General features: G+C 44.0%; 4 protein-coding genes across 4 annotated transcripts; all 4 read right to left on the bottom strand.

Moving 5' to 3' along the window:
• Positions 1-1,283: 1,283 nt before the first annotated feature.
• Positions 1,284-3,420, bottom strand: LOC136439763 (actin-1-like). The gene is made up of 5 exons (XM_066435331.1): positions 3,156-3,420; positions 2,592-2,834; positions 2,189-2,435; positions 1,786-1,977; positions 1,284-1,651 (listed from the first exon to the last, which is right to left on the bottom strand). The coding sequence occupies exons 1-5, from the start codon at positions 3,279-3,281 to the stop codon at positions 1,326-1,328; spliced, it is 1,134 nt and encodes a 377-aa protein (XP_066291428.1). The 5' UTR covers positions 3,282-3,420; the 3' UTR covers positions 1,284-1,325.
• A 662-nt stretch (positions 3,421-4,082) lies between these two features.
• LOC136439739 (actin, cytoplasmic 3-like) lies at positions 4,083-7,232 on the bottom strand. The gene is made up of 6 exons (XM_066435299.1): positions 7,089-7,232; positions 6,751-6,907; positions 6,358-6,597; positions 5,995-6,241; positions 5,261-5,452; positions 4,083-4,631 (listed from the first exon to the last, which is right to left on the bottom strand). The coding sequence occupies exons 2-6, from the start codon at positions 6,877-6,879 to the stop codon at positions 4,306-4,308; spliced, it is 1,134 nt and encodes a 377-aa protein (XP_066291396.1). The 5' UTR covers positions 6,880-6,907; positions 7,089-7,232; the 3' UTR covers positions 4,083-4,305.
• Positions 7,233-9,300: 2,068 nt separating this feature from the next.
• LOC136439742 (actin-5C-like) lies at positions 9,301-12,466 on the bottom strand. Its single transcript, XM_066435302.1, has 6 exons — positions 12,188-12,466; positions 11,883-12,037; positions 11,508-11,747; positions 10,713-10,959; positions 10,369-10,560; positions 9,301-10,032 (listed from the first exon to the last, which is right to left on the bottom strand). The coding sequence occupies exons 2-6, from the start codon at positions 12,006-12,008 to the stop codon at positions 9,707-9,709; spliced, it is 1,131 nt and encodes a 376-aa protein (XP_066291399.1). The 5' UTR covers positions 12,009-12,037; positions 12,188-12,466; the 3' UTR covers positions 9,301-9,706.
• Positions 12,467-15,525: 3,059 nt separating this feature from the next.
• Positions 15,526-21,774, bottom strand: LOC136439743 (actin, cytoplasmic-like). The gene is made up of 6 exons (XM_066435303.1): positions 21,648-21,774; positions 18,179-18,341; positions 17,705-17,944; positions 17,335-17,581; positions 17,018-17,209; positions 15,526-16,765 (listed from the first exon to the last, which is right to left on the bottom strand). Exons 2-6 carry the CDS (start codon positions 18,299-18,301, stop codon positions 16,440-16,442), a joined length of 1,128 nt encoding a protein of 375 aa, XP_066291400.1. The 5' UTR covers positions 18,302-18,341; positions 21,648-21,774; the 3' UTR covers positions 15,526-16,439.
• Positions 21,775-23,548: the final 1,774 nt, after the last annotated feature.

Below are 23,548 nucleotides of genomic sequence, written 5' to 3'. Positions count from 1 at the left end.
TTGTCGTAGTTGGTGTGTCGGTGTGTATGTGGGAAATCTCAAGATGATTAGATTTTGGGCGAAGTGTTTTGCATAATTAACGAGAAAAGTGTAAAAATGTGTTATATTGTATGCTGAAGTATGTGTACGTGTTGGCTGTGTTGTTCCAAGGCGTCATGGATAGGGGTAAGGGTCCTGAGGGGTCATGTTGAAGGCAGGAAACGTCAGTTACACAAATTGGCTGTCAGCCAGCTGTAGGCATTGGTAAGGTAGTCTCCAAGCAGACCTATGGGTTGGCTATAGCAGGGGCAGGTTTTGCTTCAGACTTTGAAAGGGAATTACTCAAGAAGGGCTTGGTGGATGGTCATAAATTTTTGTAAGTACATAGCTTGAGTGCTGATGTACATGATTAGGTACTTATTATGCAAATCAGTATCTAATTTGCATAATTAATGAGGAAAGTTCATACATCCATCAATTTCCATGATAGGACTCTCAAACATGTGACATATGTAACTGAGGAAGAGAGAAATATTAATAGATATCAGCTTTGCAAATGAGAACCTCATTGACATAATTAATGAGAAAAACTATAACTCGAGATGGTCTTGATGGATGGTCATGATTTTTGGTATGTAGATAGCTTACGTGATGCTTTGTATGATTGGATGATATTTATGCAAATCAAATTCTAACTCGCATGATTAATGAGGCAATTTTAAAAATCTGCTGTGTTCCATGATATGACTATTCAAATATGTGACATTTGTAACTAAGGAAGAGAGGAATGTTGATAGATAGGAAATATGCAAATGTGGGCCTAATTAGCATAATTAGTGAGAAACTACTATAATTCCATACTAGTAAATGACGGCAATTTCATACTTGTGGCATTAGGAAGTTGTGTGAATGTGAACACCATTGAATCAAATCATGCTAATAAGGAGGGAGCTTATTTGCATAATTGATGATAAATGTTAGCATAACCTTCTTTGTTAAGCTCATAGTCATAACAAGGAGGTTTGGACAACTTATGTTATTTGGGTGAAGAGGGTCAACTGGTATGATTGATGATTGATGAAAAACACTCCTAATACGTCAGTCATAAAGGTCAAAATCATTTGACGAAGGTATGAGGTCGTAGAACTCTTGTTATGTATCTTTCAAGCGTTTGATATATACAATTAACACAATTTGCACGTTACAAATTATATCTCTGTCTGCCGGTATGGTTTTTTAATCTATCATAAAATATACTACAAAACACATATTAACCGTACGCTGTACAGCCACTCCCTAAGAAAGTCTCAATCTACAGTAGGCGCAACAAGACTAGATGTGTATGTTTAGAAGCATTTGGGATGGACGATAGAAGGTCCGGACTCGTCGTATTCTTCTTTACTGATACACATCTGTTGGAAGGTGGACAGAGAGGCCAGGGTACATCCACCTCTCCAGGCGGTGAGCTTCCTCTCGGGAGGAGCGATGATCTTGATCTTCATGGTGCTGGGTGCCAGGGTGGTGATCTCCTTCTGCATACGGTCGGCGATGCCGGGGAACATGCTGGTGCCGCCGGACAGCACGGTGTTGGCGTACAGGTCCTTACGGATGTCTACGTCACATCTGTTGATTGTGTTGAATGTGCTTTCGTGGACGCCCGGCATTTCCATACCTGTTGTATGTCAAATAAAGTTATGGACGAAGGCGTTATGTTTGAATGTAGATTGAAATGTGAAAAGTGAAGTCATGCGATGTCCTGAAATCCTTCTCTATTAACGTTATAACCACTAAATATCATCAGCTCACCCATTGAATTTGGCTGGAACAGTGTCTCTGGACAGCGGAACCTCTCGTTGCCGATGGTGATGACCTGTCCGTCCGGCAGCTCGTAGCTCTTCTCCAGACTGGAACTGGAGGCCGCCGTGGCCATCTCCTGCTCGAAGTCCAGGGCGACGTAACACAGCTTCTCCTTGATGTCGCGAGCGGTCTCCCGGTCAGCTTGATTCAGATGAAAAATATGTAGTCAACGTAATTTTCAGGATCAGAGTGACATTCAAAATACGGATTTGAGACGGATTTGCAAGATCGTTTGCGGGGGCGAGGACCTCTCGCACTTTCTTTTAACGGCCCACACTTAAATCTTATGTACTCCTTTTGTTTAACGGTCCAACTTGAATCGTTATTCGTTTTTAATAGAATGGTTGCGTACCTGTAGTCGTAAAGCTGAATCCTCTCTCTGTTAGAAATCTCATGAGTTGATCGGTCAGGTCCCTGCCGGCTATGTCCAGATGGGGAATAGCGTGCGGCAGGGCGTACCCCTCGTAGATCGGCACGGTGTGGGTCACGCCGTCCCCGGAGTCCATCACGACCCCCGTGGTGCGGCCGGAGGCGTACAGGGACAGCACGGGCTGACTTTGGACGTACATGGCGGGGACGATGAACGTCTCGAACATGATCTGCGTTTTGATATTTCAAGGTTACGGACAGATTAAGCGTGGGCAATCGCAAAAGGTTGCTAACCGCGCTCTATTTGTAGAGAACAAACGGGTGGCATTCCGTGCTACTTGTCATAGAGGAACAAGTGAAGATACGTTTTGAAGAAGCAAATATACCTGTGTCATCTTCTCCCTATTGGCTTTAGGGTTCATGGGCGCTTCTGACAACATGACTGGATGTTCCTGAGGGTTCACGCTGAGCTCGTTGTAGAAGGTGTGGTGCCAGAGCTTCTCCATGTCGTCCCAGTTGGTCACGACGCCGTGCTCGATGGGGTATTTCACGGTCAGGATTCCCCTTTTGCTTATGGCCTCGTCACCGACGACGTAGTTGTCTTTGTTTGCCTTGTACTCTTCAAAGGCCTGTCAGTACAGAAAGTCAAGATTTCGGTTGTTACAGAGAGTCTGAGTGATTCTTTGACCAGCCACTCATAATTGAACAAGAAAAGTCATGGAGGCCCATAATCGACATTGACCTTTGTCTTCAGTCAAGACCCACCCACATACCAAATAGCATCACAATCCATCTATAGCTTCTTACGTCATTGTTGGCCTAAGTATCCGGAAAAACAAACAAACAAAGAAGCAAACAGACACACAGACAGATAGACGGACAAGCAAACAGACAGACCAAAAACAATACTTTCACGGAGGTAACTATGTATAACTACGATGTTTCCTTACCTGACCTCTTGGTCTTCCTACAACAGACGGGAACACGGACAGTGGAACGGTGTCTCCCGCGAAGCCGACCTTACTGGTACCGGAGCCATTGTCTATAACCAGCGCGACGGTCTCATCCTCACACATGTTCGCTGTATACTATCTGTACCTCGTAGACTCATAAACAATGGCGTGGTATACATATAAGGAGACGTTCAATGCATTGTAGTCCAAAGTCATAGAGCCACACCTCCTGGTTGTTCAGTAACTTGACTGACCCCTGACATCTGACCTCACAGCTTGTCACACCTGTATACCTCACTGAGAATGACGTCATTTCTATAGATAGGAATGAAGGCCCTGTTTTGTTACCTACATGGCCCTGAATGATCTCGGTAGGTGGAAATAAATACACATCGATATCGGATATTATGATGTTGTACTTGGTTTTATGAAAAAATTATAAAAATAATCGACTACAATCTATTTCACCCATGTTTTATTTATGTAACCGTGAACGTATTAAGTCCGCTTTATTCAATTTTCCTTCTTGGCAGTGCTATAACCATTTCCGCTACACTGCCTACAGTTCGGAAGATAGGGCTGAATACGGTTAACTAGATTTGAAAAGGGTCACATGAACAACACAAATGACGCACAGCACTGATTCTGTGCCAACACATTACACGGATAATGGCTACAGCTTAGGCCCGATTCACACAGGCGTTTTTGAGTCGACTATGTGCAAGGTGAACCCTAGGCCACTTATTATAATTAAGTAGCATTTTCTAGTAGGAAACCTCCACTTAAGCAACTCCTCACACACAGCCCCGAGTCGACTCCGAAGACCTGTGGGTAAATCGGCCCTTAGACGCGTTTTCCCCCCTTCAACAAGAGTATAGAGCAACTTAAGCGTAACCAGTCAATAAAAATAGGAATAGGAAAAAGGACACGTTGGATGTTTTATTGGAATGTACCACATATCCTGTACAAGAAATATAAATAGCATTATCTACAAAGCTAAGTATTGGCATCAGTTAGTAATCAGTATTTGAGTAATTATAAAAGTATTACTTTTAAGAATCGTCATTTTTTGTGCCATCAATGTTCCTCACTTTTCTTTGTGTGTTGATTGTGTGTACTGAGATACTAGCAGCATTGGAACGAACGACTAAAAGCATTTCCTATGGACGATACCCGGTCCGGACTCGTCGTACTCTTCCTTACTGATCCACATCTCTTGGAAGGTGGACAGGGATCCAAGGATGGACCCACCGATCCACACGGAGTACTTCCTCTCGGGAGGAGCGATGATCTTGACCTTCATGGTGCTGGGTGCCATGGCGCTCATTTCTTTCTGCATGCGCTCGGCGATGCCGGGGTACATGGTGGTGCCTCCTGACAGGACTACGTTAGCGTACAGGTCCTTACGGATGTCGATGTCGCACTTCAGGATGCCGTCGTACGTCAGTTCATGGATGCCGTGTGACTCAAGGCCTGCAACAAATCAAACATAGGCCCGATTTACACGCAGGTTTTTGGAATAGACTAGGGGCTGTGTGTGAGGAGCTTTGGGCTGTTCAAGTAGAGTTTTCTTACAACATTAAATCATCTGACTTTTATACCAGCTGTTTTCTTATACCATACCATACATACAAAGGGTAAGGGTATAATTTGCATAATCCATACGAAAATGCAATACTTCCTTAGTGATAAGTGATGGAAATTTCATATTTGTGACATGAAGAGATCTTTATTGACACAACAAAAGCACAGCGACGTCATACATACATACAAACGAATAAGTGCATACAAATGAGTTTGATTACACACAATCATATGGGATAGAGCAACATATCGAAATATCATATGTGTGTAAGATAGTTAAAGGTACACATCACCATACATGGATTATGTTAATGTGGAATCAATTTGTATAAAAGCTCTAAAAACTCAATTGAAGTATGAGGTCCCCCTACTCTGGTTAACAAATTGTTTGTGTTTTCGATACTTTGAAATCTTTCTTTGATCAGACCTTAGATATATGTATCCACAGATTTATGAATCATAGGATGGTGTCGTTTAAGTCTATAAAGGACAGTTATAGAATGATGCTGTTAGCTTACCAATAAAGGAAGGTTGAAACAGTGTCTCCGGGGCCCGGAACCTCTCGTCGCCTATGATGACGATCTGTCCGTCCGGCAGCTCGTAGCTCTTCTCTAACGAGGAGCTGGTGGAAGCTGTGACCATCTCCTGCTCGAAGTCCAGGGCGACGTAGCACAGCTTCTCCTTGATGTCACGGACGATTTCTCTCTCAGCTAGAACGGAGATATAGGTGGCATTAGGATTTGTGTATTTCAAGAGCTCTTGCGACGCTGTCATCAATGTTGTTTTGAACAATTGTGAGCGGTGCGTTTGAATCGAAGACATTCTATAAATCACTGGGTCTAAAAGGGGGCCCCGCCGGGTATACGTAGTTCACGAACTGTTTTTTTTTGCATTTTCGGGCGTGACCCCTACGTGGCTCAGTGGGACACCCTGCGGCTGCCGAGCTATTTTTGGACCCGGTCGGGATCCAGCATCATTTTAACTTGGACTTAAAATCAAAGCGGGACCCAACAACAAATAGACGCCGTGACGGGCACCGGTGCAATAGACCTCTTTCCAGTTACGGCGGCCATTTTGAATTTCCCGGGGTCAGCTGGGGGTCATGCACCAAAGTGAGACTCGGGTTGTTCCGGAAATTACCCAAGCCTCACTTTGGTGCATGACCCCGAGCTGACCCCGGGAAATTTAAAATGGCCGCCGTAACTTGAAAGAGGTCTATTGGGACCGTAGCACAACACACATACTGACGCACCTGAGCTATTGAAAGTGTACCCCCTCTCTCTCAGAATCCTCATCAGATTGTCTGTCAGGTCCCTCCCGGCTAGATCCAGACGCTGGATGGCGTGGGGGAGCGAGTAACCTTCATAAATCGGCACGGTGTGAGTCACGCCGTCCCCTGAGTCCATCACCAGACCCGTGGTGCGGCCGGAGGCGTACAGGGACAGCACGGCTTGGATGTTGATGTACATGGCAGGAGTGTTGAAGGTCTCAAACATAATCTGTGGTTTGACAGATCGATATCGTCAAGCATTGAATCAATTTTGATGGTGCAAAGAATGTCACTAATCTGTTCATGAACAAAGCCAATAGAACAACTCATGAGTGTGCCGCATACCTGTGTCATCTTTTCCCTGTTGGACTTTGGATTCAGAGGCGCCTCTGTCAATAAGATGGGGTGTTCTTCGGGGGCGACACGCAGCTCGTTGTAGAAGGTGTGGTGCCAGATCTTCTCCATGTCGTCCCAGTTGGTGACGATGCCGTGCTCTATCGGGTAATTGAGTGACAGGATACCTCTCTTACTCTGGGCCTCGTCACCGACGTAGCTGTCCTTCTGGCCCATTCCTACCATGGTAGCCTTACGTGTGTGTAAATAAATCTAATTAATGACCCTTCATTTACAACAATTGCTATCATAATTATTGATATTATAGTTAAATAGGATTTCACAATCATGCTGCTATCAAACTATGATGATAATGTGAGAGTCTATAGCAGAGGAATACCTTACCTGGTGCCGAGGACGCCCTATCACGGACGGGAAGACGGCCCTGGGCGCGTCGTCCCCGGCGAAGCCGGCCTTGCACATGCCGGAGCCGTTGTCCACGACCACCGGTGAGCTGTCCTCGTCGTCACACATGGTCGCTTATATACTGCTGCCGTTCTACCTGAGGTTTTTTTACAGAAAACATGTGCTCAAAATTCTAGAGATTTAAAACCAAATTGTGGGCGGAGCCTTAAGTCAACATGTACTACACATTACTTCACTCAGGTGTGGCGACTACATAGCACAATAACCAGGTAGCGCGAGCGAAGTCCACAGGAGTCTTTAGACTTGAGTCTACGTACCTGTAAATGAAGATGGGATACAAATGATGTCTGCTCGTTTTGGTATATTACCTCCTCAAGACGCACGCCTACAGTGTAGATATCTCTATCTAAACCACCTGTTGGATTGAGTGTTCCCGAGCATGCGCACTGTGGCGTTTATGGTTCTTTGGAGTTATACGTAGGGACCGTCCAAAAATATATCATTGAGTCATAAAAGGGGAGGATCAGGAAGCACGTTAATTGGGTGGGTAGAAATTGAGAAAAGAATGTGGGAGTGGTACCTATATCAATTGATGCGCATGCGCGTAATGAATTTTGAAGACAAACACTATGATAGGCACACTTCTAAGGAAAAGTAAAAGTTAACAAACCATGACTATGTATAAAGTTTTCCTCTGCACCCACCCCCATCACACACCCTTGCGATTCTTTCTGACCCGTCCCTAACGTCTATAGATATATTCAACATAGAAGAACCAATCAGGAGCAGACAATGGTCACCAAACAGAAGCCTGTCAAGCTTGCCCATATAAGGCACGCTCGTATATAACGTGTCGTCGAGTGCGTTTGTTTTATACAATCTAATGTGTACTTTCTAGGTAGACACTTGTCAGGTGTTATCGCCCATGCCCTCACAGATTTGGGGCGTGGCAAGAAGTTTTGTACAGCGTAGATAGAAGTCAATCGGTAGGTCTTCACTATGTATCATGACAGACTTCCCTGCTTTGCGCAAGTGTTTTATTCATGGGAACTTTCCCGAGACCAATGCTCGCTTACTTTGCTGAGTCAACCTCGTGTATCAGGGCACCTCCCACAGTGAGGCAATGATTACAAAGGAGGTGTGGCAGTACATTTAACCAGGTGACTGCGGGTACAGAGGTCGATTATTTTATCGTCTAAAACAAAGAGGGTATAATTGCATTGAAATGGGTCTTGTCAAAGCTCAATCTTTCCTGCACAACGTAAAATGTGACATTTATTGTTTTGTTAACCAGTAATACAACGTTTTTCTTATACATTTCGCAAAAACTGTAGTGTAGTTTACTTTGCATTCGCCAATTAAAAGCTTGATATTTTATTTTGTAACCATCCTCTCCATACAGCATTATTATTATTTATTCACAAATTGACACATATATAAGGAACCTAAAACAACGTTGCATGCAGCCAATGATACATTGATGTACAACCGGCTAAATGACGTAGTCTTATGTGAGGTGATCACGACAGTAACGTATGCACAGCTGACTGTCGATGTCAGTCATTCAGCGCAGATACACAGACTCAGGAGCCGATCCGAATGTCAACAGTACCGCTGCTTGACACGGCTTGATACTGGGACATTTACTCATGATAACCTCACAAGGGCGGGCCCCGCAATCATCAGAGGTAGCTCAACAACGTCATCCATGAATTCACTCCATAGTACGCCGTCGTTTTCAAGTTGTGCAACATTGTACTCTCAAATCAAAGTTGGGATCAAATGGGGAGGGGGTGGACATTGATAGGCGCTCAAGGACACCCCCTCAATGGAACCACCCCATGCCCCAGATTTGCACGTGACGTGCGACGGTTGCCACCATATCTCCTTATTTGGTAACGAGGTGGTAGTATGACCCTTGGCCTATTACAGGTGTATTTAGCAGTAGTTATGGCCAACTTACTGATCCGATTTCGTCTCTCTATCCAAGAACGTATTATTGGTCTGTTTAGTAAAGCTGGACTCGTCGCCCACGGACGAGCCCACCGACGCTGAACTGATCGTCCGGCAGGATGAAAAGGAACTGATGATGAGTAGCAACCATAATCATCATCATCACCATCAACGTAATGGCACTTAATTTGACGCTGAAGAGATTCACTCGAACACTTTAGCAAACAACGCAACGTTCGGATACACCAAATGAACTTTGGACCAAAACAACATGGCCGGAACTCAGAGAGAGTGTGACAGATTGCAGCACATTCGTGAGCATCGTACGTAGCCATCCACACTCCAGGCCGCTAACGGTATCAACGCACGATTTTCTTGCAAACATTAAAGCTGTTCTAGCACAGTGCAATACATGTGGTACTTATTGAAAGTAAAAAATATCGGTGCGCTAGTATAGTAAACTTTCGGTGCGCTTGTAAACGTTCAATTCACAACACCGGCAACAGTCAATGTTATCATCAGTGTATATGTAGGGAGGGGGGCGAACCCAGAAAACAAAACAAATAACAAAATTGATCTTCATACAGCATGATTTATTTCCATCAAGCTTGTTTTAAGTAAAAATATTTACAACTTTGGTAAAGGCTATTCTGGTTCGGGTTACAAAGATACTGTATAGATAGGTATAACGTTATAATTAGGCAAAACATTCTCGGAAAATATTTTCAAATCTATTAAATAATGTTACAGTTGATGGGGAGAATGCGTATTGCTTTGATGCGTAATAAGCTATGATTGCTTCAAAAATACGTACTGTTTAATATCATCAGCATTGTCTACAGATAGTACTCAGATAATAGAAACTAATCAGTATAGTTTCAACTTTAAAGCATACAATGAAAATGAGGTGTTCGCAGCTGTCTAGTAGGCATCCTTCCATCTTTTCCAGCTGTCTAGCACTACAGTTATAAAGTAACGCGGATTAAAAGCATTTCCTATGGACGATAGCCGGGCCGGACTCGTCGTACTCCTGCCTGCTGATCCACATCTGTTGGAAGGTAGAAAGAGAAGCGATGATAGAACCACCGATCCACACGGAGTACTTCCTCTCGGGAGGAGCGATGATCTTGATCTTCATGGTGCTGGGTGCCAGGGCGGTGATCTCCTTCTGCATACGGTCGGCGATGCCGGGGTACATGGTGGTCCCTCCTGATGTCACTATGTTGGCGTACAGGTCCTTACGGATGTCGATGTCGCACGCCATGATGCTGTTGAACGTGGTCTCGTGGATGCCCACTGCTTCCATACCTGCAATCATTAAAAGTACAGGCTATAATATACACGTTTTATTACATTACTTTGACTTTTTTATTCGTATTTTCAGCCTATATTGTACAATTATGTTGCAAAGTTTGTACCCATCGTAGCTTAATAGTATCTAAATATTCAATTTTTTTCCTAGTATTTGAATACAAAGTTTATTGCAAATGCATGCCCAAGGGCTAATTGCAAGTACAAGTATGTCTTTCATGCATGGTGAACGTTTATCGGCAATATGCTATATATCCGGCCACGTTGCTTTGTGTACTTTGAAAGAAGGAGGAGGAATCGAGCGTCGTTCCGCAACAGTGAATTGTGACTCACCGATCATAGAAGGTTGGAACAATGCCTCTGGACAGCGGAACCTCTCGTTGGCGATGGTGATGACCTGTCCGTCGGGCAGCTCGTAGCTCTTCTCCAGGGCCGAGCTAGAAGCAGCCGTGGCCATCTCCTGCTCGAAGTCCACGGCGACGTAACACAGCTTCTCCTTGATGTCACGGACGATCTCCTTTTCAGCTAAAGAAACAGATATTGCTTTATTTGATAATCTAGCATGCAAGACACATTGATAGCAACAAACCGCATCTAGCATCAAACAATCATTTTAAGAGCCAATGGACAGTATACGACACAAGTAGAAAGAAGAAGTCTGTTTCAGTATGACCTACCAGAGGTCACTAGGTTGTATCCTCTCTCGGTCAGTAGTCTTGTTAGGTTGTCGGTCATGTCCCTCCCGGCCAGGTCCAGACGCTGGACAGCGTGCGGCAGGGCGTACCCCTCGTAGATCGGCACGGTGTGGGTCACGCCGTCCCCGGAGTCCATCACGATCCCCGTGGTGCGGCCGGAGGCGTACAGGGACAGCACGGCTTGGATGTTGACATACATGGCGGGAGAATTGAACGTCTCGAACATGATCTGTAGATCAAGAGAAGTCATTGAGGTTAGTCAGGTTTGATTAGTAAAATTAAGGTACATGTAAAAGGTAAAGAAGTCATCCTCATTTGAAGTGAAGAATATTGTAATGTCAAGTAACTAGTGGTACTAGTAGTGCAATGCGGCGTCGTCACGGCTCACGTTTTATGCCAAGAATACCGGGCCACCGGTACCTCTACTCTTCTTGATAAGTGTGTTGGGCTCTTTTCAAAAGTACCGGGTCACCCCTACTCTTTTCGATAGGTGTGCTAGGTTATATTACGAGCAGATGTTTTACAATTGAGGCTTACACCTGAAGCTCTCTCATACACGTGGCTGCCGGCTTTACGTCACCATCCGAAATGACGAATGCAATCCTTTACAACATGTCCAAGCTAAGTGTCCGACCCTTGGATCGAACTCCGTCCCACGGATCCACGGAATTGGATGCAGATGGCCAAGCAGTGGGGTTGCGTTACCGCTTGCGCCACGGGGACATGTTAGTAAAGTAAAGACACGTTAAGTAAGGAGTCGTTTTGACTACTGCTTACCTGTGTCATCTTTTCCCTGTTAGCCTTAGGGTTGAGAGGGGCCTCTGTCAATAAGATGGGGTGTTCCTCGGGGGCGACACGCAGCTCGTTGTAGAAGGTGTGGTGCCAGATCTTCTCCATGTCGTCCCAGTTGGTCACGACGCCGTGCTCGATCGGGTACTTCAGGGTCAGGATACCCCTCTTACTCTGGGCTTCGTCACCGACGTAGCTGTCCTTCTGGCCCATCCCGACCATTACACCCTTGAAAGACCATCACATATAGAATGTTAGCAAAATCAAGGAGAGAAATGATAAAGCAAATGGAACATATAGCATACTGCCTTCTCTTAATCTTGTCTCTGTCTCAAGGCCTATAGTCTGATAAGGGTTTCTCACCTGGTGTCTAGGCCTGCCGACGATGGACGGGAAGACGGCCCTGGGCGCGTCGTCCCCCGCGAACCCGGCCTTGCACATGCCGGAGCCGTTGTCCACGACCAGAGCAGAGACATCTTCGTCACACATCTTTGGTTGTACAGTTACTACAGTGGGACCTGTGGATTTTACAAAGACATTTGTTCTCAAACTCTCTCAAAATCATATAACGTTAGATGCGTGCAGAACACTTACTGTTATCAATAACTCTGTTGTAGAAATAGAATTGAGCCATATGAATGGAAAAAAACACATAAACCATAACGTACCTCGGACTTGTCTTGAATTGTAGTCGCCTTGTGTGGCCGTTAGTTTCCTCTCACAGAACGCTCAGCAGGTGATGTGCCTCAGCTTGGTCCTGAACTCTAATTATATCCTTTGGACGGGGTCATGTCATGTCATCGTCAAAAATAGGAATATCAAATAATGCTAGTCCGTTTTTCTCTCTCTCAGTTCTCTGAATTGTATCCCAAATATGGTATTTTTGCTAGAACTATTCCGTATATGGTTATGGTCAGCTTTGCCCCACGCTTTGTGTTATTGTATGTCCTCTCTTGTCATGTGTATTGAACGACCTACAGAACGTTACGTACACCATGAACCAATCAGGTAAACCGTTACTAGTGTCTGACCAAATTAGGTAGGAGTTGAAGACTCGCAGGGTCCGTTTGTGTTGTAATGTGTGCGTTAAGTCATTTGCATAATGAACTCTTCCAGACAACCGGTACTTGTGACTCATCTGTATGATTGATTACCTTGTGAGTTGTTACCTGCCTGACACTTGGGCTAGGCAGATCTAGCGAGGAAAAATCCTGCCATAGCGAAAATTTGAAGAAAACTGTTTCATTACGCCAAAACTTACAGATAATTGTCGAAACTAAACAACAACCGTCGACTACCCGCGTAGATAATGTTAATCCTTCTTTTCTCATGTCACTCTTAAAATCGTAATGGGATCATGCCTCCATATTTGGAACATTACAGCGGTTATGACCTTTGACATCTAACAGGTGGGCTGAGAAGTAGTCATATGCAATACTCATGTCAGTTGCCATATGAAAATCAGTAAAAGCACTTGGCGTAAACTTGGAAATTTGTTTCTTGCTCTTTATGTCATAATGTTTCGGTGTCTATTTCATAATTTTGTGACTCTGTGGTGCAAGTTGGTCATGATTCAAAGCGAGACAATACTGCGGTCGTCACACCGCCGGCGCAGCTGGGCGTTCCAAGTCACTTCGCGGCCGGACATGGGCTGACTGTACTCCAGGTGTTCTTGGAAATGCATGTTTAAAATGGGCCTAGGTGCAATTCTTAAAACAAGTGCATGTCTTCATTTACAAAAAGAAGAAATCACTAGTACTTGTCAGATATTGTTGGCTCTTGTAAACCAATTTTTCAACAGGTGGCTGTAGAGTGGAGTGTGTTTGGGTGGGGTGGTTCTTTGCCTGTCAAACTATGACCTCATCCTGTCATTCAGAACAGTCATCGTCAGTTTGTTTAGTTGAGGAATATGCTCTGCTAACTATCATTCACATCAAGAGGATGTTTGTTTCTCCCAATCACCTACCTTCCCGTACAGGAAATGCCACGATGACCGCCATTCCCCTCATGAAACTTAAATTTCAAAATAACAGGACAAAAAGAAAAGGTTAACTCTAGCAACACTTCACACTGAGGAGACAGTGAGACACCGATAGTATACACCGTTTGATCGATCCTTTATTGGTATAGGTGCCTGACAACCAAGCCATCGGGTTAATCTACATCACCAAATTTGGTCATGTACTGTTCGCTTTATAAACGGTTAGATGTGACGACAGCATTACGTCACAACAATCAGATATTTATGAACAGCTCAATTCATACCGAAAATATTATGATGTGTTACATGAAAATCTCCCTTTTTTGTTTTACAACAATGCATTGGTCGGATTGCATTGGGCAACGAAAACCGCTGGGCGGCGCTCGTGATACAAGTAGTATCCACCTCAACAGAGATATTCACATATTGGGAAGTGGCTTGCCGTGGCACGTTGCTAAATTATTAATCATGGGATTCCTCACTTCATACACCATAGAATCAACAAGTAGTTATTAGAATGACCGCTACAGTATTTGTGTACCGACACCACCCCATTGTCATTATAGTGACTGTTAAACAAGGCTTGCTCCTAGTTCATTCCTTGCATTGCCTTTGAATAGAACATTCGTTGCACACGTTTGCAAACACAGACTTTTCAAAATATTTGCATAGCGCTATCTACACACTCATTCGTCACTGTAGGTGCCCGGTAGGTGAACCAGTAGCTCATTACCTGCACATGACCAAATAAGGTCATGAACACACGCGCAGGTCCTCCATGATACATGTGAACTGCAGTTACCTGTCGCCTGGGAGAATAACGTGACGTCAGTGCATGCCATGTCTTCATATAACCATCAATATCATATATTTATTACAGTATAGCGGTGCACAATTGGGCAAGTTATTCTTTTAGCAATATCTGAATGGTTACCAATGATATTAAGGATTTCACAAGTAATATCAATTACTTCACAGTATATGAAACATACGAAACTACATAAGCCATGTGTCACCTGGAGCCCGGGGGAGAGGGAGGCTTATATATACGAGAATTTGTGGGGCTTGACACTTTGTATCTTTATGTTCAGTTTATGTTTATCCCCTCCTTATTATTACAATGAAATTAGTCTCATGTCAGAGGTCCTTGAAATTTCATTAACTTCTAGTTATTAGCACCATGCAGCATATGGAAATGACTTGTACAATGATATATAATCTGTTCTCAGGTTGTCTTTGCTTTACCGATACCGAATTCCTTGATATAAAATACTCAGGGGCATTGGGGCAACTTTGAAGTGCATCAATGTTTATCACAGGCAGTGCATTGGAAACACCATATAAGGGCATTACGTTCGTTCGTCAGTTATTGGCCCCTTAGGGCAATGACGTCTGTAACCTTGAATGACACCTGGCGAATTGTTATATTGAAGCAGCGGTAAAAAGGTAACAAAAAACTACACATTTATTGTAATGTTGGATTGACATTTTGACAAGGACAAGATTAAAAGCATTCTAAAAACAGACGTTGTCGCTTGATTTCAACCGTCAAAAATTTCTTGTGAACCGAGATATCTAACCTAGTTTTTACTGTTCTCTAGTGTTAGGCCATGTTGATTCAATTATATGGATGACATCTTCTGATAACACCAAAATTAAGCGAGAGTGTGAAAAAAACATTGCCTTCATTATGAAATCTACGGGGTCAGGTAGGTTGGACAAATGACTTGACACACAGAACTAGAGTATACCACGTAATGGATTCTTCATTTTTGTTCTTTCACATTTTCTTCTTCGACTTTTAATTCTATGACATTAGTATTCTTTCTCCGAAATACCCTTCTGCAATTTACGACATATATTGTCTCATTTTGCAGCTGCTTTGCACTATTTACAATATATATATGGTAGAAAACTTGTATTTTTGGAAACGGACAAAAATCCTTGCGCGTGCGGATGTCATTCATGTAATCTAATCAACATGGCCTTACTTGAAATTTAAAACACACACACATTACAACAGCGTAGTGATTCCTTGCATATTCCAGGTTTATTCTCTCAGACCAAACGTGGACTCTCTCGGTAAAATTGAGCACAAATAAAAGAGAGGGAGATACTCAAGCTGACAGAGAAGAGCGATTCTTTGTACACTAGTAAGAATATAGGTTAGGAAGACAGTAACTTAGCAAATACCACTTGGCTTCGCCACGATTTTGTTGGCCCGTAAACAACAACTTGGGTATAAAATCAACAGGCGTCACGTATGACGCTAATAAACAATTTCCATTCTTTTCTTTTACGTTGCAACATGATGGTGTTTCTTGGAAATGTAACCGAAGTAGCCATAAAAACACAAAACCTCTCAAATATATATAAAAACGACACTCTCCAGTGATTTTCACTATAACCACTGAGTCCTAAACATGAACAAACATACTGTCTAACAGTGTACCTCTAAACCATAATGGTATGGTCCCTCTCCAACATAGTAAAAAATATGATACAACAATCGTGGTAGTGGTCGCGTGCTCGCAAATTTCAGCACACAAAAAACGCTACATCTAACGCCTTGCACTTGCCATAGTATTTCTCTTATGATCTTCTACACGTCCTCATTTTTTCTATCGTTATTAGTAGTAAGTTGACTATCAGGGCAAGTACATCCATGTGTACCAATTGCATAATCTTCCTAGTCGCTACATAGTACAGAGATCATCATACAGTGCGAACTTCAGAAATGATACAAGTGCAGCGTAAACTTGGTCAAACAAAAGAGCAAGGTCGATCGTGAGTCGTCGATAGAGTACAAAAATACTTATGTCTTTCTGCTACAAAAGATACTACAAAACACAGAACATATTAACCTTAGGCCGTTCAGCCGGGAGCTAAGAAAATCTCAATTAGTTTACAGTAGACGCAAGAAGACTTGATGTGTATGTTTAGAAGCATTTACGGTGGACGATAGAAGGTCCGGACTCGTCGTACTCTTGCTTGCTGATCCACATCTGTTGGAAGGTGGACAGGGAGGCCAGGATGGACCCACCGATCCACACGGAGTACTTCCTCTCGGGAGGAGCGATGATCTTGATCTTCATGGTGCTGGGTGCCAGGGCGGTGATCTCCTTCTGCATACGGTCGGCGATGCCGGGGAACATGCTGGTGCCGCCGGACAGCACGGTGTTGGCGTACAGGTCCTTACGGATGTCGATGTCGCACTTCATGATGCTGTTGTAGGTCGTCTCGTGGATGCCAGTTGACTCCATGCCTAGACAGAGAAATAAAAAGGAACCCACATGAATAAAAACTGAGGTACGAGAAGTGATAATAAACAGAAAAGAATCAAGCTCAGATACCATGAGTTTTCATTTAGTCCTGTGATTTTAAAAGTATCTTTCCTCATAACACCAAGGGAGGTTTGGCTCTATGCGCCAGTCTTTGCAGTTCACACTGGGATTTAGATACAGCACTACAAAACAAAAACAAAGAACACATTAGCAGATTTGAAGATGACACATACCGATGAAAGAAGGCTGGAAAAGCGTCTCAGGGTCCCGGAACCTCTCGTTGCCGATGGTGATGACCTGTCCGTCCGGCAGCTCGTAGCTCTTCTCCAGACTGGAACTGGAGGCGGCCGTGGCCATCTCCTGTTCGAAGTCCAGGGCGACGTAGCACAGCTTCTCCTTGATGTCACGGACGATTTCTCTCTCAGCTGTGAGATACGAGATATATTGTCAGAAAACCCAGCAAAGAAATTCCTCACAGGACGAATATAATGTGTCTCACAGAACACTGCCTAAAGAAGTCAAATCTATTTTCCTTTTTTAACATACACACCTGTGGTGACGAAGGTGTAACCGCGCTCTGTCAGAATCTTCATCAGGTAGTCTGTCAGGTCCCGCCCGGCCAGGTCCAGACGCAGGATGGCGTGCGGCAGGGCGTACCCCTCGTAGATCGGCACGGTGTGGGTCACGCCGTCCCCGGAGTCCATCACGATCCCCGTGGTGCGGCCGGAGGCGTACAGGGACAGCACGGCTTGGATGGCCACGTACATGGCGGGGGTGTTGAAAGTCTCGAACATAAGCTGTGAATAACATACAACATTGATTCATTTATGTTAAAGCCTACTCTGTGTGAATCGACCATTTCATACCCAATGTCAGGAATGTCTCGAACAGTGTTGTCAATCACGGAAGCGACAACTCACCTGTGTCATCTTTTCCCTGTTAGCCTTGGGGTTGAGAGGTGCCTCCGTCAGAAGAACAGGATGTTCCTCGGGGGCGACACGCAGCTCGTTGTAGAAGGTGTGGTGCCAGATCTTCTCCATGTCGTCCCAGTTGGTGACGATGCCGTGCTCGATCGGGTACTTGAGTGATAGGATGCCTCTCTTGCTCTGAGCCTCGTCACCGACATAGCTGTCCTTCTGACCCATTCCGACCATCACACCCTGTGAAAAATATTCAAACCATTTGAGTCAAAGTCTAACCATGAAGCAAGACATATTTAACGTGTAATGAATATAGATGAATATATCACCAAGGAAGAGGACTAGCTGCTACGATGTAGGCTTGCATAGAAGAGATTAATAGTGGGCAGTATGTGAGAGATATCAAAGAAATGAAACTCATTCATATCAAGGCAAATATCGTCAAAGGTTGGTTTATAGTTGCATTATACTGACCTGATGCCTGGGTCTGCCCACGATGGACGGGAAGACGGCCCTGGGCGCGTCGTCCCCCGCAAACCCGGCCTTGCACATGCCGGAGCCGTTGTCGATCACAAGTGCTGCAACGTCGTCCTCCATTGTGCTTACTTTGTGTGTGTAGAATCACTTGAGATGAAACCTGCAGGAACGAGACATTTCAGATTTAAGGCACGTCGTTTGGCAGTGAATATAATGAACCCTTGCAGCCGCATGTAGGTTTTGCCGTTGGCAGGACGCCATGTACAAGCAAGTACAACTTCTACTTGAAGTGACGTGCTTGCATGCCAAGCCTATCAATTATGATTGGATGAAAACATCTGAAGATATTAACAGATTATCAGATACAAACTGAGGGATTTAGAGAATGATACACGAATGCGTAATTCTTCGGACTTAGCAACTTTGTTTTTTGACTGACATGCATAGGTTTATAACGATGAATGGCTACCACAACAACATACTGCTTGGACCGGCGCCAACGATGTGGTGAAATATGGGGATAATACATAGTACCATATGCTCCATTAAAAGACTGGAATTTTCCCTCTTGCAAACTTTTCTTCCCTACTATCAGTACTCATTATCAGCTAACGTATGATTTCCAGCGCTTATTTCAATCTTTCTGATTTGAAGAAGTGCTCGCCGTAGGAAAGTAGATGTAAACTACTACCCTGCGGGAGATCAGACGACGGATAATTTGAGCATTTTGTCACGCCCAAGGGTATAGGCTATTCGAGCAATAAATGTGAAAAATATGTCTGTCATACACCGTCGGTAGACAGATAAATGGACGATAGGCGGTACCAAAAATCGTTAATATGGCGCGTTGAAAGCTGAGCGGACGTGACGGGCATTTAAACGTGTTCTACTATCCTTAGAGATCTCCCACGGCCTTCAAGTAGACGTGAGGAAAGATCCTGGACTTTCTATGGACCCTCCCACCCCTCGGTTCACGTGGTAAAGCAGGATACGTCGCAATCTTTCCTCCTAACATCTGCTTGGAGAAGGAGTCATGTTTTTCTCTATGATAATGCATGCCCCCAGGTTAGAATGTCTTGCCTTTCTTGCATAGCTAAAGTGATTACCTGTGGGAATCAGGGAACACCTACTGGCGGGTCTGGTCGTCATGGCAAAACAACCAAATCGTGTGGAACAAATTATGTTCTGAGAGCCTCTCAGTGTGAGTTCTTTCGGTTACTGTATTAATGTCAACATTAATGGCTTCTGTGTTTCTTGCCATATCGAAATCCCTTTGACTGCTTTTATCCCAGGTAACCTGTGTTCATTTGTAGGATTCAGGTAAAGAGCTATCTCTTTTCAATACTTCCTATTTTGGGGATATCACAGAAAGGAAGGCATAATTAGTAAAAGTCAAATCCTGAATTATCACAGCTTACCCACCCCCATTTCATATCTATATTCAGACCCACAAAATTTGTTCAAGTTCCCTTTTAAAGATACATTGTGTACGTTATTTGAGGGGGGGAAAGAAGAAATCGGTCCACCCCACCCTGCGCCTGCCGTGTCAGTAAAATCATTTGATATGGGCTACATTTTTCAAAGTGCAGTCGCGGTGATGAAACTAGTATTTGGAGTAAATCGATACAGTGGGACAGACGGGAAGGTCAGGGCTGTCGTTACCCCGCTTGGTGGTCGATTTTCATTACTGGGTGTCAACATGATTTACCGTGTCACTTTGGTACTCTCCAAGCAGAGGAATAGGTCCGGCTGTTTTTACGGGTTTTTAGGCGTCGGCCTTTCTATTTTGTCCCGTTTTCTTCATGTCACCAACCCACAGATGTGGGGACAAAGTAGAAAGCCCGAGAAAAACGCCTAAAAACACGTCAAAAACCAGCCGGACCCACTCCTCTGCTTGGAGAGTATCACAGTCATACCAACGACCATATCGCAGATACGTTCTTACCTATTAATTCATACCTAGCTAGTGTTTGATCATGAGTGGCCGGCTGGGAACCCAGTTCTACTTGCATTATTATCTGGACTTTAGGCCAGGGAATTCTTTTATAAAGTTTTATAGCATGATAAACGTTGTCAAATACAGGGGCAATTAAAAAGCAAAACTTTGATTGAGCCACTGTGGTTTACTAACCACCCCCCCCCCATGTGTAGAGAAGGCAGTGGTATAAATGATATCAGTACAATTATGGTCAATGGGGACACATTTTATCATATTACCGCTGTGTGCGGCTTAGAGCTTCTCCTATATGCAAGGCTAATTGGTGATCAAATTTGCAGTGGAACCCTAACGGTATTAATAAGGGAATATATCAAATAAAAAAAGCTTTTCAAAATCGGCCGCCTATTTTGTTTAATGACTTGAACCAAAGGAGTGCTTAAGACGGGTAATATGAGTGTATGGCGTAACGAAATGTTCGCCAAACAGGCCAGTTCCGTTGTTTTAACGGTGAGTAGCTGCAAAGAAAACAGGGTGCATATTCAACTGTCTTCTGGAGGGCACTCAAATATCAGACCCGCTGAAATCATACGTCATGCCGAGTGCGTGTAATGTTGTTTTGTAACGGTCGTTTTTTCTAACGGTGCCTTGTTGTTTTTGTGAGTTTTATAACGGTTACCGGTGCTTTTTCTCTTACACATATATGTCAAACGATGTACATGTTTAAGAAGCAATTTATTTTCCCGCCCTTTCAAAGAATAACATTACACTATAGGTCGCCGAGCTCACCACACCACATAACTATTCACAACCCGTTCACCTTACGCCCTGGCCCTGCGATATTGCCATATAAGGGCATGCCTGAGCGCAGCCCTGCATCTTTTGTATTCAGCACGACCCGCGCCTATACAGACGAATTGCTAATTGAATACCGTACTCGCTAGTCGGTAACCCCGGCTAGGGTTACCGTTAACTTTTTGTCCTGTGTCAACGGTTTTTACCGTTCGCTTTCCTGTATACACACCTGCGTGCAACGAAGGTGTTAAAAATCAAGACCGTTCTTATAGCTTTGTGCCAATATCATATCCCCATAAAAATACAAAGCTATGAGGATTTTGGCAAACTTGATGTATAATGTTGTTTCAAAGAACTTCATGTCTAGAAAATAACGGGTCTTACATGCCCATGCAAAATTTCCATTCATTGGTCGTTCCCAATGTTTTCCTCACAGCAATGCTCTTTGTGACGGAATACCGTTATAAATCATATGGGAGGAATATCTGTATCATCTGTCAATATGCATCAAGTTCAAAGCTTGATCCCCCTTCCCAGCCTATGTCACGTCATTAAAACTATCCAAACTATTTCTAACCGCCTGTCCGAAAAATTTGGCGTGCAAGCTTGAGGCGCTTGCCGAGGTGATCTCATACGATCATGGCTGCCAACTTGAAAATATCAGGAGAATTCAGCCAACATAAGGATTATCTGCAATCAGGAGAGATGGTGAGAGCAGAATAAAGGAGAACCTACCTGGTTGTAATAGTTGATGACAGAAGGTGCTCTCTCTCGCTCGGGTACCTGAAACTCCACGGTTGGCCGCGCGAATCGGCGCCTTTTGTACTCGGCCAACGCCCCAAATTCTGGGAAATCTCGCCCATATATGGTTAAGCTCTATGCTCTTGCCAAATATGGGCAACGCCGTGCTGTGGCGGGATCAATGGGTTTTTTTTACTCGGCTCCAAAACACGGACGAACTTGTGCCAACAGCATGGGCCAATCTACGTTTTTAACAGATGTGCTTAACCTGGAAGTTCGGCATTAATTTTCACCGCCATTAAATTAACCTCAACCAGTTTCCAAAAATTGATAGACACGAGCAAAAGAAGAAGTAGAAGAAAAGGAAAAAGTATCGCTAAAACATTTATTGGATGCTACCATCACAGATGCAAGTAAGATATTTTCGTCTGACATTTTCCACGAATTAGACAAAGTACTAGGAAAACGATCATTCTGGTAACCGTTTCAGAGAACTTCTCTAGAGGCTGAACGCGACCGGATGGTTAAAAACACTTCATCCGCATTCTCGTGTGCGACGTACGTTCTCCATGGACACCACGCGTCATTTTACCCATCGGATTTGATGCGTGGCTGCAGGGCACAGAAGTTACAGGAAATGAAGACACTTTGGGAGTTGTTTGTCATTTCCTTCACCTACAGCATAAATGGCACAAAATGTAACTTAATATAGTGTTGTAGTGGAGGTCTTTTTAATACCGGTATGACGTCACACTGGCTAGAGTCTTTGGTTCTCTCCAAGCAGAGGGTCGGCTCCGGCTGGTTTTTGACGTGGTTTTAGGCGTTTTTGTCAGGCTTTCTATTTTGTTCCGTCTTCTTTATGCCGGCCAACGAAACCAAGGTTAAAATCCTATTTTAACCTCCTTGACGAAACTAAAGAAAACGGTACAAAATAGAAAGCCTGACAAAAACGCATAAAATGACGTGAAAAACCAGCCGGAGCTGCATCTCTGCTTGGAGAGAACCAGAGACCCGACAGCTATTTCTTGTTTTTTTTTATGGCGCCTGGGAGCTCTCAAGGAAACTTGGAAGGTCGTGTGACGTATCTAGTAGACTGCTTCTTCAATCTCGGTACTCGTCATCCCCCCCCCCCAACCCCCCCCCCCCCCCACACACACACACACACACTACCACCACCACCATCTTGCACATCAAACGCTTACATGGGTTAACAGTTAGTACACAATAGCAAATTGCTACTTCTTTGTAATTGTTGATTTGTAATTACAAAGAAGTAAAATGACAGTGATACTGAATACTAAAAGTAAGCGCCTGGCTCATCATTTAACTGGCAAACTTCCAACTTTCCCAGGGGACGTACCATATTATACTCCTTGGGGTCTGGCTAGGTGTAGGGCTGGTTCAGTAAATGCCTTGTACACAGGAGACGTCCTGCAAGTCAAGAAATTCCCATGACTGCCGTCCCGCTAAATGTTTACGCGGGGAGACCATTGAACCCTGTATACATCGGTAGGTAAATTTGGTTTAAAGCTTAAAGGTGTCGCTGTGCACTCCAAATATCGTCCGGAAGGCTTAGGTAGCCTGTGTTTATTTTGTGAGGCTCTTGTGCTGACCTGAGGTCGTTGAGCAAGGTTAACCACCTGTAACCACCTGAGGATATCCCAGGGAACACCACGAACAACAGGTGGGTAATGACGCATGCGCAGTGCTCACCTTCCGTTACCAAAAAGCCAACCAAGTCTTCAAAAAGTCGAATATACAACGAAATATCATGGAAATCATATCTGACTATTCTTTGATTATCATAAGGTTTTTCAATACATGTATCATACACGAATTGTGATAAAATCAACTAGGGGGGGGGCTAGATCTAGCTTAATAGAATCCACAAACGA

Source organism: Branchiostoma lanceolatum, chromosome 8 (assembly GCF_035083965.1).
Source record: "Branchiostoma lanceolatum isolate klBraLanc5 chromosome 8, klBraLanc5.hap2, whole genome shotgun sequence".
In the NCBI taxonomy this organism is placed as follows: domain Eukaryota; kingdom Metazoa; phylum Chordata; class Leptocardii; order Amphioxiformes; family Branchiostomatidae; genus Branchiostoma; species Branchiostoma lanceolatum.
The sequence above is the reverse complement of the archived record's forward strand: the minus strand, read 5'-3'. Positions and strand labels throughout refer to the sequence as shown.

Coding starts and splice junctions, on each gene's coding strand:
- LOC136439763 (XM_066435331.1), bottom strand. CDS start 3,281: ATGTGTGAGGATGAGACCGTCGCGCTGGTTATAGACAATGGCTCCGGT. Junction 2,436..2,591: donor ATAGGGAGAAGATGACACAG/GTATATTTGCTT, acceptor ATCAAAACGCAG/ATCATGTTCGAGACGTTCAT. Junction 1,652..1,785: donor GTTCCAGCCAAATTCAATGG/GTGAGCTGATGA, acceptor GACATACAACAG/GTATGGAAATGCCGGGCGTC.
- LOC136439739 (XM_066435299.1), bottom strand. CDS start 6,879: ATGTGTGACGACGAGGACAGCTCACCGGTGGTCGTGGACAACGGCTCC. Junction 6,598..6,750: donor TAGGGCGTCCTCGGCACCAG/GTAAGGTATTCC, acceptor CACACACGTAAG/GCTACCATGGTAGGAATGGG. Junction 6,242..6,357: donor ACAGGGAAAAGATGACACAG/GTATGCGGCACA, acceptor GTCAAACCACAG/ATTATGTTTGAGACCTTCAA.
- LOC136439742 (XM_066435302.1), bottom strand. CDS start 12,008: ATGTGTGACGAAGATGTCTCTGCTCTGGTCGTGGACAACGGCTCCGGC. Junction 11,748..11,882: donor TCGGCAGGCCTAGACACCAG/GTGAGAAACCCT, acceptor TGGTCTTTCAAG/GGTGTAATGGTCGGGATGGG. Junction 10,561..10,712: donor ATACAACCTAGTGACCTCTG/GTAGGTCATACT, acceptor CTGTTTCTTTAG/CTGAAAAGGAGATCGTCCGT.
- LOC136439743 (XM_066435303.1), bottom strand. CDS start 18,301: ATGGAGGACGACGTTGCAGCACTTGTGATCGACAACGGCTCCGGCATG. Junction 17,945..18,178: donor TGGGCAGACCCAGGCATCAG/GTCAGTATAATG, acceptor TATTTTTCACAG/GGTGTGATGGTCGGAATGGG. Junction 16,766..17,017: donor TTTCCAGCCTTCTTTCATCG/GTATGTGTCATC, acceptor TTCTCTGTCTAG/GCATGGAGTCAACTGGCATC.